The following is an 18,289-nucleotide window of genomic DNA, read 5'->3' as shown; positions in this document are numbered from 1 at the left end:
CAGAATGTGAAAAAGCTCACACAGCTAGGTGGCAGTGGTTTGAAGAACAGATGCAGATGAGAGATCAGCAGCAGGACAGACAGCTGCCCACAGCAGCTACATACAGAGCACTGCAGTAGAAGGTAGATTACTAGCCAGCAAAGCTACCTAACCTAAAATGTCCCTCAAATCCCTGCAGAGTTCTGTCCCTACAATACAGAGCAGTATCAAGTAGATTACTAGCCAGCAAAGTTACTATCAACTGTCCCTCAAATCACTAACAGCTCTCTCCCTACACTAGCTCTTCCAAGCACACACAGGCAGAATGAAAAAACGCTGCAGGGCTTCAGTTTATATATGGAAGGGGAGTGGTCCAGGGGGTGTGGGGGTGGTCCAGGAGGGAGAGCTTCCTGATTGGCTGCCATGTATCTGCTGGTTTGGGGGAGAAATGGCAAAAAAAAGCGCCAGCTAAGGCGAACCCAAATTGGCGAACGTTGCGTTACGTTCGCGAACATTCGGCGGACGCGAACGGTCGATGTTCGCGCGAACAAGTTCGCCGGCGAACAGTCCGCGACATCCCTACACTTTAATGGCCGTGGGAATTCAGTATCGCAGTTGAGGTTTCAACATATTCCAAAATCAAGGAGAGAATATTAAAATGTGAAGCTATGCGCATACATAGATTAGAAACTTTAAAGCCAAAAGTTGATTTAAAATCTGAATTTTGTTGTTTGCCACTTATTTTGTTCTTTTCTTTTTGTTTTTAGAGCCCACTTCAGCTGAACCCTCAAAGAAACATCCTTGGAACCTTGATAAGTAGTAATGAATCTCATGATATCTAATTGGAATATTATGTGAGGTTCTGTGAATATGTAACATGTATAACCAGTAGATGGCAGTAGAATATGCCTGCATAACATGAACACATCAGTAAAATGCTTTGCAGGCTCAATGAACGACCAAAGTGATCTGAAAATTGCTGTGACGATACCAATCAAAAGAGCTGTGCAATGAAGGTTCTTTCCACAAGGGCTTACCATCTATGGGAAGATGTATAATGGATACAGAACCAGATATAATATAATATAGAACCCAGAGTAGTAGACTGGGTTATAGATTATAGACTGATCAGATAGGATCACCAAGATAAGAAGGGAGAAGTCTCTTTTTTACATTGCAAGAGTTTTCTAAGACAAATGGCTGGAATGAAGAGGTAAGTAGGTAGGTTTGGCTGGAGAGGATTATTTTGGTGGAATGTCTGAGACTCTGCAGGGCAGGGAATGCTGATGTTGGGTTGGGATGGATTCCATAAGAATGGAAGTAAGTGTGCATGTGAGGGGGGTTATAGGATAGAAGAAAAGTTTCAGTTCATTGGAAGAGCAGAGTGGCCATTTTGGAGATTATCTGGATATAAGGTTAAGATGTAAGTTGGAACCAGGGGCGATTCGGTCCCCTAAGCTTCCCTGAGGTGGATCATGTGATGCTCTTCTTCCCATCTTCTGTTGGAGTAGGTCCAGGGGGTTGCATCACTAGTGCAGAAAGCGCAATTGCACTCTCTTTCTCTAGAAGATCTGAATTTCCGGTTTAAAACCTAGAAAATTTAGCTCTTAAAGGAGAAGTAAAGTCTAAAATAGAATAAGGCTAGAAATGCAGTATTTTGTATGCTAAACATAAACATGAATTTACTGTACCAGAAGCCTAATAAAATGTATGCTTTCAAAGTTGGCCACAGAGGTTCACCATCTTGAAACTTTGTTAAACATCTTTGCAAGACCAAGACTGTGCACATGCTCAGTGCGGTCTGGGCTGCTTAGGGATCATCATAAATTATCAAAACAGCACAAGTCAAATAATATCTGCCAGAAGCTGATACACCAAGACTGATTAATAATCAGAATATACAGACTGCACTGGGTCCTGTGTTGTCATGTAATCTAATGTGGATTTTATAGTTTTTGTATTGTTTAATACAAACTTTCTCCAACTCTGCAGTGGCTGCAGCAAAATAATCCTCCAAATAGAATCCCAGTAGAATCTGTTTAAATCTGGCTCCATGATCTTGTTGGAAACAGTAAAGGGGATGCAAAGGCAAAACTAAAATCCAATACAAATCTCTACTCGGTCGTCAACTGCTCTATAGGGAAACAAACAAAGCTGCTTGAGTTCTGCATGGCTGGTAAGTAAGGCGGGGGCTCCCTCTGCTGTTCATAAGTATGATTGTTTCCCTGCAGAGCAGTTAGGGAATGTCTTGCAATTCCTATCCACAGCAGTAAATGAAGGGAGAATTTCACTGCATACAACCAAGTTTCTTATAAAAACAGTACACCTTTTTTAATTAAAGTATATCGGAGATAGGTTTCTTTTTCATCAAAGTAAAAATGAGATTTTTTTCCCCGCCTTTACTTGCCTTTTAAAGTTACAAGGAGTGGCTTTTGCTGCCCCTGGTAACTTGTGGGGATATGCCGTCTGAGGCAAGGTTTTCACCTTAGTATCAGAAAATAAATATGTCAAGGTCCGAGTAAATTCACAATCCTTAGCCGGCTCAACTTGTATCCCTTCAAGTCTGATTCACAACTGCAATAGGTGCCAGCGCCAAAGGCCCAGGAAACAAGCAAAGAGTATAGCAACCTGCAATCTCCTATTTATATAGCCTTCATTGTCATGGCACGAAGGCTATATAAATAGGAAAGCGCTGGCAGAGCCGGGCCAGGCCGACCAGGCACCCTAGGAAACCTAGCTGGTTGCGGCGCCAGCAAGAATTGGAGCGTGCGCATGCGCGGACGCGTAAACAGACAGGGAAAGAGCACACAAAGCCGAGAAGAGAGTGCCTTAGCGTTGAGCAAAACTAAATCAAATAATAATAATTTACGACATGGGAGGCAGTGAGCAAGTCTGCCATGTATTTGCACTTTGCCCCTTTCTTTCTAGCCTAGATGCACAGAAACCTGCGCCCTCTCCATGAATACAGCTCTACCTACATTCTGCAGTGTTGTATTCATGACAGATGAGCGAGGGGAAGCATTTCCCCTTTCCTAACCTGTATATCAGGGGCTCTTAGTGCTCTTGCGCTGCTGTCCAGGTTCTTTATAAATGACACCTTAGAAGTCATGTGACCCCTGATATCTGGACAAATGAAAGAAATAGATGTTAATTCCCAGATGATGCAATGTTTGGATTTTGCTCAGAATTTTGGACTAATTTCTGTATTGGGCAGGGGTTATTATAAAAACGGGACCAATCCAAAAATAATGGATTTAGTGCATCCCTTATGCAATTCAATCTATCCCTAAACTGGTGGAATATATTAGAGTTGTGCACATGTCAGCATCACTTTATCTTCATGTAACAGCAACCAGAACACCCTGTGAAGCAATTACCGGTGCCGCAGACATCAGTCACTGGGAATTCTGCGAGCCGCTCCGGAAAGGTTAAGTAACCCAAGAGACCATTCTCCATTTGCTGCATTCATGTTGCTGTTGTGTTTAATATCCTGTCACGTTGTTTTATGATGAAGAGAACTGCCTTGAAATGACGATCACTAGAGCAACACTCAAGGGATGTTGCAGTCACTGCCTTTTTAGCTTTAAGGGATTAGAGGCTTTCACTATGCAACACTTACTTTTATTTTATGCTTCTTTTAGGGTTAAATGCAGCCTTGGTTGCCCTCGGCATTATGGGTAGGGCTTGGAAATAATTTTAAAGCATTTTATTTCCATTTTCTGATATTACACAGAGACACAATTAGAAGGACATTGTCCCTGTTGAAATATCTGGGCCTCTATGCTTGCTACCCCCAAACTACCATTGCCCTATATCCAGCCATAAACTGCACCTCAACCCCTGTAAAGTAGTATTGTGTTTCTCTCTTACTTTTATTGGGATATGTTAAATTATTGGTGTCCATGGGGACTATGAAGTCTTGGGTCATACTGTAGCCTCAGCCACTTTCACCTAATGTTGTTTCAGAACTGATATAAGCAAAGGACAGAAAACTGCAACATGACTCTAGTTTATTAGTCTGTGCAACTTTGGAACCTTGGAATTTTTTTGACTGCCCATGTTCTGGATGCAATTAAGTCTCCTTTACATTGTAGTGTGCAACTCCCAATGACAACTTTGAGGGGATATTACATTACATGGGAATATCTAAGGAATATATTGGTATGAAGGCCATCTAAACATTGAGGGAGGGTTGTGGTATGACGGTCATGGCAATATCTAAGGAAGGTTGTGGTGCAAAGGCTGTGAGAATAAATCTGCCATGAAGGCCATAAGAATATCTAAGGATGGTTGTATTATGATGTCCATGAGAATATCTAAGTATCGTTGTTGTTTGAAGACCATGGAATATATGTATTTGGCCTGACGCAGGGGCCTGTGTGCTCCGAAAGCTTGCAATTGTTACTTATTCAGTTAGCCAATAAAAGGTATCACCAAACTTTACTTTTTCCTGCATTTTTTCAATGGCTAACATGGTACAACATCTTAAAACTATGGAATATCTAAGGAATGCTGCAATATGAAGACCATTGAAATATTGAAGGAAAGTTATGGTTTGATGGCCATGAGAAGGTTGTGGTATGAAGGTCATCGGAATATCTAAGAAAGGCTGTAGTATTAAGGCCATGCGAATAGCTAAGGAAGGTTGCGGTATGATGGCCATGGGAATATCTAATTAAAGTTGTGATATAAAGACCTTTGGAATATTTAAGAAGGATTGTGTTATCAAGGCAGGAGAATATCTAAGGATGGTAGTGTTATGAATGGGAATATCTAAGGTATGTTGTGGTATGAAGGTTACTAACAATGGGAAACTAATGCAGTTTTAGGCAGAATCTGTGAATGTCATACTGTCCAGTACAACTTGCTCCCTCTGTGTAACTGGTGGCACATGCACAGCTTTTACCTGAGTTAGTGCTGTTCTATGTATGAAGTTAGGATCATTGTAGGCTCAAAAGGGCTCTTAACCATTGTGCCTTGTGCTGGATGTGTCAACAATGTGTAACTGGAGCAAGGTGCAGTGTGCCCCTTGAAATGTACATTGAATAGATGCAATTTAGAATCCCTTAAGATGCCAACACTTGCACCTTCTGTATATGATAGCAAATGGCCTTTCATACAAATTAAGCATTGAATTGCTATACACACACATTTCTGCAAGGTCATGACGTTTAGTTATTTCACTTCACAGTGAGTACATGTACTGCTCTGGCTTCTGTTATTTACCCCTTAACAAAATACTTTTAATAATAGTAGATAATAAAGGGCAATATATGTTTTAAAAATTGAGGAACTGGCTAAGTATGATTTTAAGAAATGTTACCTTAGGTTAGAAGAATATAAAGACTGCTGCAAACCCAGTGACACGTCCTAGGATACAATCCCTTTACTGTTTGAGAAAGCTCCAAAACTATTGATTCTTGGAATTACTTTAATCCTAGAAAAGCCTTCTGTCTACACCAGCATTTCCTCTTCTCTGCTTCTATTAATGCTTAATCACCTATATACTCACAAACCTGATACTTTATTCAGAGTATGACCCATTTTATTTCTGTTCTCCCATAAAACAAATCTCCATGCTTAAATATGTTGAATTCTAGAGCAAACACGAATACCTGCAGCTGTTTCAGCTTTATATGTATGTGTACAAACTGCAGTTCAGATGAGCACAACTTCCAAAATACTCATGGCTGCAAGTACCAGTATATGATTTATATACAAGATCAAAAATAACTGCACTCACAGGACAATGAGCAACACACATAATGACCAACACCCATTAACATGACAACCAATCTATATAATATGTCTAATAAATAAAGTCTACATAGTAAAGTGTGAATAACTAAAAATTATTTCCAAACCCATCGTGCACTTGGGTTTTGGATGGAAAATCTTGATTACCCAAGAATTTAGGTGGTCAGTGACCACCTTCATGTGGTGATGGATGGGTTGGGGTTATTTTATAATGTGTTAAAAACATTATTTTCAGTCAATTATTGTGACATCACTGGTAGGTGTTAGGAATACTTTGAAACTATCTGTGGGTAGTAAAAATGTGGTTCTGGTGGGTCTGGTTCTGTCCCGTCACCCTCCTCAAGTTCTCCTTCCAAAGCCTATTAGAGGTGTTCAACTATAACTACTAAATGAGTCAGTATTGTAACCTAGTCCCCACAAATCTTTAAAAGAGAACCAGACCCAAGTGCTACTGGAACCCGTCAAGCCACTATGGGATAGGCATTGGACAACATTGGCATTCCAGCAGGCAACTGTGCAGCCATATCTAAGTATGAAGGGGGTGTGCCCACCAGATCTATTGCACGTATTTACACATAATCCCACCATGCCAGACCACCCACCTGCCAGGGTGTTGCATACATGTCCACTAGTATTCCCCTGTTAGTCCAGTATTATGACAAGAAATAGAGAGCTCTTAGGGCTTCTTTATTAGGCACTTTGCACACAAATAAGAAACTTATAACAGAAAGTTGATATTACATTGGCACAATTGGTGCATACAGAATTGTTTTCATATCAATGTTTTAGGAGCAATTCCCAAAACCCAAGCAGATAATGTATAACAATTGGTTTTCAGATGTGTCCAAATGGAGGTGCATGGGCTGGATATGACCCTACAAGAGATATTCATGGCTTCCAGACTCTTGGACTCTTTGGCTGACATTGTCATTGTATTATATATATTATACTAAATTGAAACAGTTGGACAGTATGAAACACTTCACAAAAATGCATGACATTATCTGCCCCTTGCCTCCCATATCAACCAATGTGATCAGAGACCCACTCAGCCCTCCCCAAGTCTAAGGAGCTGTCCAGGTGCCATTTTTAGAAGAATAGTGCAGCATGGAGCCAGCATGAAGAACAGCTGAAGCATAGTGGAAAGGATCTTCTCTAACAAGGTAGAGAAATGCAAAGATAAAAACGGGCAAATTGCCTTGATCAGCGGCTGTGCTTGGGAACACTATATCACAGGCACGTCTTTACTTTCAATGCTGTATTTGTTTCTCCTAATGTGACCATTAAATTAAGTTCCTAAATCAGTGTTTACATGGATGGTGCTCTTTTGTTAAAGGGAATGTAAAGTCTAACATAGAATAAGGCTAGAAATGCTGTATTTTGTATACTAAATATAAACATGAACTTACTGCACTACAAGCCTAATCAAACAAATAATTTATGCTTTCAAACTTGGCTACAGGGGTCACCATCTTGTAACTTTGTTATACATCTTTTCAAGACTAAGACTGTGCACATGCTCAGTGTGGTCTGGGCTGCTTAGGGATCGTCATAAACAAAGCTGCTTGAGTTCTGCATGGCTGGGAAGTAAGGCGGGGGCTCCCCCTGCTGTTCATAAGTATGATTGTTTCCCTGCAGAGCAGTTAGGGACCATCTGACAATTCCCATCCACAGCAGTAAATGAAGGGAGAATTTCACTGCATACAGTCAGGTTTCTTATAAAAACGGTACACATTTTTTAATTAAAGTAAATTGGGGATAGGTTTCATTTTCATTAAAGAAAGTAAAATGAGATTTTATTTTTTTGCCTTTACATGCCCTTTAAGTACCTTCTTGCATTTAAGTACCTTCTTCTTCTGTTCCACTGAAATCAGCAACGAAAGAGATTCCATATATCTATTCGGAGACTAATGTTATTGGAACAATATTTTCCATCTTTCTGTTTTTTTTCTTATGCTAAGAATAAAAAATGGATGTGAAGAGCAACGGTAGAATTTACAAGCTGCTGATACATTGGCACTCTGCGTCTTATGTCAATTTTACAGCACAAAAAATTACATTGGCGACGCTGGATATGGCAATCTATAGATCTAAAAATCTAAAAGTACTATTTATGTTCAAGACAAAGCAGAGTGATGCATACCTATTGGAAGGCTGTCTGCAAAGGCAATTTACAGAACAAGACACAAAGATCTGTCACAAAAATGTGATGGCTGCCCTTTTGCCACATTTCAAAGCACAGCGATATTGAGGGCTGAAGGACCTGTAGACTTTTAATGCTGTAGCACGAAGCTTTAATGCAGGGTTTTATTACAGTAAAATGTCAGCTATCATTCACATTCACTCTGTAGCTTCATCCTCCCCCCTCTTACCTTCATATAACCAGTCACTTAGACCATTGAAAATGACCCCTTCCTTTCCAGTGGAGACCAGGCGGATAGCTCGACTCTCGGCGTTCATTTGATAGTAGATATTGTTTTCAAAAATGAAAATCTGCAGAAAAGAAAAGAGAAAAATAAGGGATGACTTATATCATTGTGTTTACCCTAGAGCAGTTGTAAGGAGGATATAAAAGAAAAAAGACAACATACATCTCTAATTTATTGGCTTGATGCACCATTTGTTAAGCCCTTTAAGGAGATATAAGCCTTAAAAACTAATTAATATAAAAGTGCTCTAAGTGCTCTTCTGAACAATCATTTAAGATTCTAGTTTCAAGATATTACCAGTTTGATATAACTAATTTGAAATAACATTGCCACGTGCTGGTGATTTTAGGTGACTGGCTACAGTTGAAAACTTTTATCAACTCTTATCACAATGACCAAAACCACAGCTGAAAACTCTTATCCTGGATGAGGTGGAAAATTTTAGGCGAGTGTAGCCAAAATCACCAGCAGGTAGTATTGTTGTTTCATATTTATTATATTAGCAGTTTCAAAATAGCTAATATCTTTAGAACCTTTTTCAAAAGGTTTCACCGTGAAAATGAAACCTATAGATTTTAAAGGAGAAGTAAAGCTCCAAGACGGTTTATTGCCAACAGATTAGCCACAATAGTGCAAGATAGAATGCTATATTTATTCTGCAGAATGCTTTACCATACCTGAGTAAACAGCGCTAGACACTGTCTCTGTTTGTTTAGGATAGAAGCAGCCATATAAGCTTGGTGTGACATCACTTCCTGCCTGAGTCTCTCCCTGCTCACTTACAGCTCTGAGCTCAGATTACAGCAGGGAGGGGGAGAGGAGCAAACTGAGCATGCTCAAGCCCTGCCCTGGAGGTTTAAGCTGAAAACAGGAAGTCTGATACAGAAGCCCATGAGTACACAATAAAAGGAAAGAAATGTTGTGTTCTTTTGATAGAGGACTCAGAGCAGCATTACTTTGAGGGTTTACTGGTGTATTTATATAGACCTTTCTGATAAAGCTTAATTAATTTTAGCCATTCCTTCTCCTTTAATGAGTGAAAAACTTTGTTGTGCGTCAAAAAATTTGTTGAACAATTTGTCTTGCTTCGAAAAAATTTTTATCACATGAAAAACTCCTAATATCATTGAAACGTAAAAAAAAAAATGACCAGGAGGTGGAGCTGTTATATCATATCAATTATATTTGCAGTTTAAAAACTGCTAATATCTTAGAAACAAAAAAAAATCCAAAATAATCAGAAGGTGGAGCTGTTGTTTTATATTACTTATACTAGTAGTTTAAAAACTCCTAATATCATTTAACCGTAAAAAAAAATGACCAGGAGGTTGAGCTGTTGTATCATATTAATTATATTAGTCGTTTAAAAACTGCTAATATCTTGGAAACAAAACAAATCCAAAAATGATCAGAAGGTGGAGTTATTGTTTCATATTAATTTCATATTTGTTACGCTCATATCTCAGAATCTAATAAAAAAGTCCAAAATTAGTTTACCTTTAAAGGGCAACTGTCATTGATATAAAGGTTCATCCAAACTGTAGTGTATGCTTAATAAAAAGTCACATAAACTCATAAATATATAAACAGCAGTAAGAAATACATCATGAAGACGGTTTATAAACCAGATTTACCGAGCAATGAGCATTTACTAGTGTTTAAATTTGTTACGTCAACTTTAATTTCTGTCACATGATAAAAAAAATTGTCACCTATTGACTTTGCGTTTTGCAAGTTTTTTGCAAAATTTTCAGCTAAGTGAAATGGGACAGATTCACTCATCACTGCACAAAGTAATATTACCATAATTAGAAAATACATGTGGCCTATGGGCTGATGGAGACTGGGGAATATATATACAGTATAAGTATTATTTGTATCCGCATCAGCCAGAATGAACCCCCAGCTAATAGGTAAAGAAGAAGTAGAACATTTCTATCTTCAGTGATTACTACTACAGGTATGGGAACGTGTTATCCAGAATGCTCGGGACATGGGGTTTTCTGTATTAGGGATCTTTCTGTAATTTGGATCTTCATGCCTTAAGTCTACTAGAAATCATGTAAATATTAAATAAACCCAATAGGCTGGTTTTGCTTCCAATAAGGATTAATTATATCTTAGTTGGGATTAGTGATGGGCAAATTTGTCCCGTTTTGCCCTGGCGAAAAATAAGCGAAACGCGTATTTTGCCATCTGCATCAATTTTGAAGCCCGCGTAAATTCTGACACTTGCGTCAATTTTGATGTCGGTGTTAAAGTCAATGGGCGTCCGAATAATGTTGACGTGCAAGGGTTGTGACCGAGAGACTTTTCCGACACGCGTCCAAAATTTTTTGACTCCTGCGAACTTTCGCGCCACTTTCGAAAATGTATTTGCCGGTTGCGAAACGCAGAAATTTGCCACGAATTCGCGCCTGACGAATTTATTCGCCCATCACTAGTTAGGATCAAGTACAACTTAAGTTTAGAACATGACATGAAGGAGTCTATAGTAGGGGGGATATGTAATTGAGGTACCTTGAAAGGTTACTGCCTAGGCAAACTCACCTTTTTAGCATTTTTTGATACATATTTTGATACTACTTTTTATTTATTAAATGAAGAACAAAATTGCATAGTGCCTAAAGAATGAAAAAAACATCCGTACCTGGAGCTACTGCCACCTTCAGTACTATAAGTATAGGCAATTTAATATGAACCTCTCTATGAGGCCAACTATGTTTAAATTAATATGCTCCTTTACTTCCACATGGTTGCCAATGTGCCCATCCTGCCTCTTCTGATGAATGACGCCAAACTAAGACTATGACCCTGGAGAACCCTATTACCACCTTGGAACTTGAGCAACCCCCAAGGTTCTCACAGTGGATTGTACCAATAGTCGCACCCGAATTGCTCACAGGGGACTTGATGCAAATGCCATGCTGAAAGCATGCTCCAGAAGTGAAGCAACTCCACTTCGAAAAAGGCTAGAATCAACTTGCACCTGATCTATGACAAATGCAAGCCCAAATCAGTCTCTTTTAATGCATAACCACAATTACAATGGGGAAATATTGCATTATGGGTAAAAAAATTACACTTTGTGGCAAAATTGTGCTCTGCACACCACTCTTGCATTTATAAATTGTATTTCAGTTAATTTTAAGTATGGAAGGTTTGGACAGGATCTGATAAACCCACCTGGATATCTATAGACCTCAGAGTGGGGTGAGACTGGATGATATTGGCGGAATTTTTCCCCCCTGTAAAACTGTTTTCCTGTGCTGTATCTTACATTGTTTGGGTGTATTTATTCTCCAAGAAAATCTCCTATTTTTTGGGCTTTGAATATAGTTTACAACAATTTCTACATTTGCAGAGAATCTATAATTAAGTTTCTTTGATTTGTGGTGCTTCTGATATAAAGATAAATAGGTTTTTGTAAACACAAGGAGAAAATGTGCCCGCGGATGCAAAAAAAAACAACTTAATAATTTACATTTGCTTTATTTCATCAAGGAGCATGCAAGAAACCAACATTTATTTTCAACTGAAAGCAGATTCTGGTTTGCTTGTATTTACACTGATATATTTAATCAGTAACTGTTGGGAAATATAATCGTGCTTTAAAGTAGGTTTTTGGATGTTTTTCTAATAACTCCAAAACTTTAAGTACAAAAGAAAGTAAAAGAAGCTTTATTTGTCATTCTGAATTCAGAAGACAACAATTCTGCATGATGAAGTAGTATGGGCCATTTGTCAACTCTAAACATTACTTTTAGTCTTGAATTAGTTATAAAATTTGTGTGAGGCCATTGGGCTGGTCTTTGGGTAGAGCGTAGTGATGGGCGAATTTATTCACCAGGCGCGAATTTGCGGCGAATTTGCGCGATTCGCCGCCAGCGAATAAATTTGCGAAATGCCTGCGAAAATTTGCGGCAAAAATTCGCCGGCGTCAAAAAAAAAATTTCCGAAAAAACGGACGCCGGCGTCAAAAACGGGCGCCGGCGCCAAAAACGGGACGCTGGCGCCGTTTCGCGAATTTTTTCGCCATTTCGCGAATTGTAGCGAAACGCCGCAAATTCGCCCATCACTAGTAGAGCGGAAATAACAATTGTCCTATCATTGGTGTATGGGGAAGCTGGGGTCAAATGCAGCTAAAAATATTAAGAACATACAGTATAAGGGCGAATTTATACTTTCAGGTCTGAATCAAAGGCAAGTTGGAAAATTGACAAAGGGAACCCTAGAGCTACTGCCACCTTCAAGCTTAAAAATGCAATGAACAGCAAATTTATTGACTGTAATGTATGGTATCCCAGAACAAACCCTAAGGTCCCGTCACAGCTCATGCTTCCTAACACAACAGCCAACTTTCGAAGAGGCCTCTGCTACTCGGATGCCACAAGGTCTTAAAGTGAGAGGACCAAGGGGAGAGTTCTGGGCAGACAAGGGACCCAAATGTGTACAGGAAGGATAGGGAACACAGACAGACAGTGCAGTACGAGGTCACAGGTCATTGTCAATACCAATCAGTAGCGCAGTACAAAGTCAGAATCCTAAGAATGGTCAGTAACAGGCAGGCGTCAGTACAGACAGCAAATTAGAAGAAGTCAAGGACAGGCATAGGTGAAGAACGAAGATCAGAACTATGAGCATCACCCAGGAATAGAAACTAGACCTACATTGGGCAAGGAACAACTCTTTAAATATCAGAATTTTCAATGACATCAGGCGCAGTGAGCCAAATAAAACAGATGTGCAGCGCGCATCAATTCCGGATTTGGCGAGTCGGGAGGCACACTGGAAAGAGGAGGTGGAGGGCGTATATAACATAAAGGTATTATTACATCGACCCTGAAAATCAAGCATTAAACCCCCTGCTAGTACCAGCCCTCACCAATGGCCTTTTATGCCCAACCAGGAACCTACTTGATTCTAGGGATGCACGCAATCCAGGATTCGGTTTGGGATTTAGCCAGTACTTGCCATGTACACAAAACGAATATCCCTACAGGGGTTAAGGGAATCCCAGACGTACCATGAATTCCATTAGATAGAGATTATTTTCTCAAAAGGGATTTGTAAAACCGGCAGATTCAGATTTTATTGTATTTTATTATAATCTTTTATGAATGTGAGCTGCTCTCTGGCATTCACTCAGCCTGGACTGCAGATTATTTAGCTGACACCTTGACCATTTTGTAAGGTGACCAATGTTGTGCCAACAGTTACATCATATTTACAAAATGACTTTGAAGATTAATGATCCTTTTAAATTAAATCTAAAGGTTGGCAATAAAATTGTCAGGGAGCCAGAATGCTGATGGTGTCCACCGAGATGCCATCCAAGTTGTTTAGGATGCAAATGATTACTGAGATTCTTAATGAACTGTGTTGGGTACAACAGATTTAGAACCATATTTGTAGAGCAAATAAACCTCCCAGAACTGGCACTCGGGGAACAAATCTACGCACATGGATACTAAGGAAAAACAAAGGGGTTGTTCCTGATGGTCCTTTGCCTGGTCTTGGTCAAGCCTTGCCTCTAACTCAACAACATTTTGCTTTTTTTTTAATTGATAACATACACCTTTCATGTTGGTTTCTTGCAAATGGATTATCATACTACATCACACTAGCAGGAGGGCTTTCAGAGCAGAGGATTATGGGATGAAGCCAAAATCATGGCCTATTCGCATAAGTCATAATTTGAAAGAAGAAGCTATATCAGTTGTAAAAAGTTGGGAAATCCCTGCAACTAGAACAATATTATACATTATATTATACATTATACATCTTCCGTCCTTGCCATACTTTAATCCAGTCATGGAAGGCACAACAGATTAACCACCATTTGACCATCATGTCCCCCACTCCATCTCCTTCTAAACCAAAACTCAAGTTAAACATCTTTCAACATACAGGATTTCAAGGCTGAAATCATTTCATTTTCTTTCACATGCTGATTGGATACTGCCTGAGTGAATAGCTAATACATGCCACTCTAAAATTAAGTAAATTAATTCCTAATAGGTTGGTATTGGATTATGGCTTCCAGCAAGCAATTTAGACCCTAATTGCAAAATGTAAAACAAACTAGAAAGAGATCCCTTTCATCCAGACTATTGCCATCAGCCTCTCCTTCTATTCTTATATTTTGCTCTTTATCCACTACTGCATCCTCCCTGCTGATATTGTCCGTTATCATGATTATGATAATGTACCATATACTTTGGCCTTTAATTTTGCAGTTTCTCTGGCAAAGTCAGACATGTTCGTATGTTATTTGTTTGTCTGAAACTTTGATATCCACCAAATCTGCATTTGCTTGACAGATTGAAACCAGTTTGGCCTTTTGTTACTTCTGGAGTTCAATAACAGGAGGATGAAGCTTTATCTGGAGCAGGGTCCCCAACATTTTTTATCCCATAAAACATTTTCAGATGTAAAAAGAGTTGGGGAGCAACACAAGCATTAAAATGATTCTTGTGGTGCCAAATAAGGACTGTGATTGGCTATTTGGTAGCCCCTATTTGGACTGGCAGCCTACAGGAGACTCTGTTTTGCAGTACACATGTTTTTCAACCAAAACTTGCCTCCAAAAAGAAGCACCTGCTTTGAGGCTACTGGAGCAACTTCCAAGTGGTTAATGAGCATCATGTTGCTTGTGAGCCACTGGTTAGGGATCCCTGATCTAGAGTAATATGCTGGACTGGCAGGGATTGTATACTAAGGCAATATACTGTGTATAAAGAGGAATTAAGGTAGCATACCTAGAATTTAAAAGATAGCTGTTTAGGTTTGTAACACTTGTGAGTTGGTACAGAACTTCCTTTTACTAAACATAACAACACATAAAATATTTGTATTTTGGCAAAATAACCCATGGGGAAGTTACTCAAATCTAAATCTGTTATAGTAAAGGGGAAATATATACCAAAGTACTTTAGGTGTGTGTTGGGGGTCAGGTTGAAACCCCTTACTCTCCTGTAACCAGATATCAACCCCCCTCGTCTCATACAAACAACCTTTGTTAAAGGCAAAAAGTCTTGACCAGCTGTTATTTTCATGAGTTGCTCTGTCCCCCCCCTCCTGTGATGTAAAAGATAACCAGATATATAAGTTAACACAATGCATTGCATGAGGTTGGGCTTGGGTTGATGAGGGCAAATTAGGCGGAGAAAAAAAAAAAATGTCACTACTTCATATATTTTTTTCTAAACATGAGCACAATATATATGATTTGTCCTAAAAGTTGATTATGCCAATTATTTTTATGAAAAATAATATTTTACATTTAAAAAAAAAATATTATGAATGACTTATGGCATTTTTTTCTCTCTCTGGACTCCTCTCCCCGTAATGTGTTTAAAATGGTGAGAACGAGTTCCACCTTTCGTAGGCAATGAGATTTGGAGCAGCTCATTTTTCAGTTTGTGTCTTTGTGGTTTGATCATTCCTTTTAGGACCTACATCTCTGCAAACAGTGACTCAGAGAGTTAAAGTGGTGACAGTGGTTTTATTATCTGATTCAGTGGCTGTTTTTTCTTATTTTAAACAAAAGGCACAAAGTATCCTTAGCATCAGTCTTATTCATTAAGCTCACATTGAGAAATTGTAAAAATTATATATTGTATATACAAGGGTATCATATTGCATCTAACATGAACCCATAACCCTCCCTCTTATCTTTTAATAAGCCATTGTGCCTTACATAATATGGTAGGAAAATTATATAAAAAGCTAATGGACTACAGGTATAGGATCCATTATCCAGAAACCCGATATCCAGAAAGCTCCGGATTGCAGAATGGCTGTCTCCCATAGACTCCATTTTATCCAAATAATCCAAATTTTTAAAAACGATTTCCTTTTTATTTGTAATAATAAAACAGTTGCCTGTACTTGATCCCAACTAAGATATAATTAATCCCTATTGGAAGCAAAACCAGCGTATTGGGTTTATTTAATGTTTAAAGGGCATGTAAAGGCAATAAAATAAAATCCCATTTTTACTTTTGTTAATGAAAAAGAAACCTATCTCCAATATACTTTAATTAAAAAATGTGTATTGTTTTTTATAAGAAACCTGACTGTATGCAGTGAAATTCTCCCTTCATTTACTGCTGTGGATAGGAATTGTCAGATGGTCCCTAACTGCTGAGCAGGGAAACAATCATACTTATGAACAGCAGGGGGAGCCCCCGCCTTACTTCCCAGCCATGCAGAACTCAAGCAGCTTTGTTTATGACGATCCCTAAGCAGCCCAGACCACACTGAGCATGTGCACAGTCTTAGTCTTGCAAAGATGTTTAACAAAGATACAAGATGGTGACCCCCTGTAGCCAAATTTGAAAGCATAAATCATTTGTTTGATTAGGCTTGTGGTGCAGTAAGTTCATGTTTATATTTAGTATACAAAATACAGCATTTCTAGCCTTATTCTATTTTAGACTTTACATGACGTTTAAATTAATTTCTAGTAGACTTAAGGCATGAAGACCCAAATTATGGAAAGATCTGTTATCCGGAATACCTTAGGTCCCAAGAATTCTGGATAACAGGTCCCATACCTGTACTAACATTTCTCCCCAACCTGCACAACAGCATTTGTGCTTCAGTAAACAGATGGCTGGATTTTGGCACTGGTGCCCTCCATTACAACAGAACAGCTATAGGGCTCCAACTACATTATTCCCAATTGGCCTGATAAATAATTTGGTTGTTACAGGAAGACAAGTCAATTATCATTTCTGTTTTATGGTTGCAAGGGTTTTTTTTTTTATTAATTCATTGATGCAATCCGTTTTCCATCTACATCAGTTCTACTAATGATTTGTGCAGCAAAACATTGCAGATCTTTTTTTTTTTGCCAGCGAGGGGCTTAATTTGTTTCAGAGGAAGCACGTTTAGCAGAGCTCATTTTGTGCTGACCTGCTCACAATCCGTTTAAAGGTTATTGCCTGAGGGAAGCTGCCTTTTACTGCATTAGACCTGTCAGATTTTTTTTTATGAGTATGTCTTGTCCAAGAGTAGGAATGGAAAAAGGTCCTCTTTTTTTATTCTTAGGACGACAAGTTTCAGAACTGGGACCATTTTATCTACTGTGACTTGGGAATGGGTTCACCAATCTAAAAATGCTTTGCTATGAACTCACATAAGGGCTATAGGTGACATTACTTAGCAATCATCTTTAGTTACCATCTGAACAACCAAATGATGATTAACCAACTAAGCATATGTACTATATGGCCAAAAAGTATGCAGACAACCCTACTATAAAGTGGAATTGGCCCATCATTGCCAACATAGATGGCAGTAGAACATACAATGACATTGTTGACATTTCTGTGAGATGGGAATGGACTGAGATGGAAGTAGAACTTGACGCAACCTCAACCTGGATGAACACCTGCAAGATTAACTATGACAGCATTGCAAGCCAGGCCTGAACCTTAATATCAGCATCCAACCTCTTACATATGTATGGAAGTCAAACCCACCAACAATGCTCCAACATCTAGAGGAAACCTTCTAAGCAGAGTAAAATGTTTTAGTAGCAAGCAGAGGATCAACAGTCTATTAAGGAAAAATCAAAGGCTTAATCACTGGGGGGGATTTGTTAGACATTGGCCTAGGGTACTATTGGAGTACTGTACCTCCATATTTCTTCTGGTCTCTGGAATCCTTGCTGCTCTGGTTTGTGTGCATGCACAATAGAGCAAACAGTTTGGTTTTCAATTTTAGCAATGCACTTCAAGCAATATGGAAGATTGGCTTTCCCTACAATATTTCACCAGGCCAATGCAGTTTTCTGTAAAGAGCAGCACCGAGGATCTGAGAGAGGGTCTGAAAAAGAATAATCACTGGGGGTGCCCATGATTATGCCTTTATTTGTCCTTTAATACCTGTGGTTTTGAAATAAGATATTGGACAGGCAGATAATCACATACTTTTAGAAATGTCTAAAACCACTTCAGCTATTTGATTTTTTTTTATCATTGTATTGTTGGGATGTAGCTGATATCCAACCCTGTGAAATATCAGATAAATACAATTGTTAGATCTCCAGTAAGGAGTATGGGATGGAAAATACCTGTCAAGATAGGGTTTTGCTTTGGTAGGAATGTAAGAGA

The 18,289-nt window shown here is 38.9% G+C and overlaps 1 protein-coding gene across 3 annotated transcripts in view; it reads right to left on the bottom strand.

Annotated features, from left to right (window-relative positions):
- LOC108719662 (dipeptidyl aminopeptidase-like protein 6) overlaps positions 1-18,289 on the bottom strand; it is a 757,132-nt gene that overhangs the window by 65,313 nt on the left and 673,530 nt on the right. For all 3 annotated transcript variants that reach the window (XM_041567354.1, XM_041567352.1, XM_041567353.1), the window contains exon 8: positions 8,109-8,229. In XM_041567354.1, coding sequence (XP_041423288.1) covers positions 8,109-8,229 — 121 coding nt within the window. The remainder of the gene's footprint in view (positions 1-8,108; positions 8,230-18,289) is intronic.

This window comes from Xenopus laevis, chromosome 6S (genome assembly GCF_017654675.1).
Source record: "Xenopus laevis strain J_2021 chromosome 6S, Xenopus_laevis_v10.1, whole genome shotgun sequence".
In the NCBI taxonomy this organism is placed as follows: Eukaryota; Metazoa; Chordata; class Amphibia; order Anura; family Pipidae; genus Xenopus; species Xenopus laevis.
Note: the sequence above shows the minus strand (reverse complement) of the source record. Positions and strands in the feature narration are given on the sequence as shown.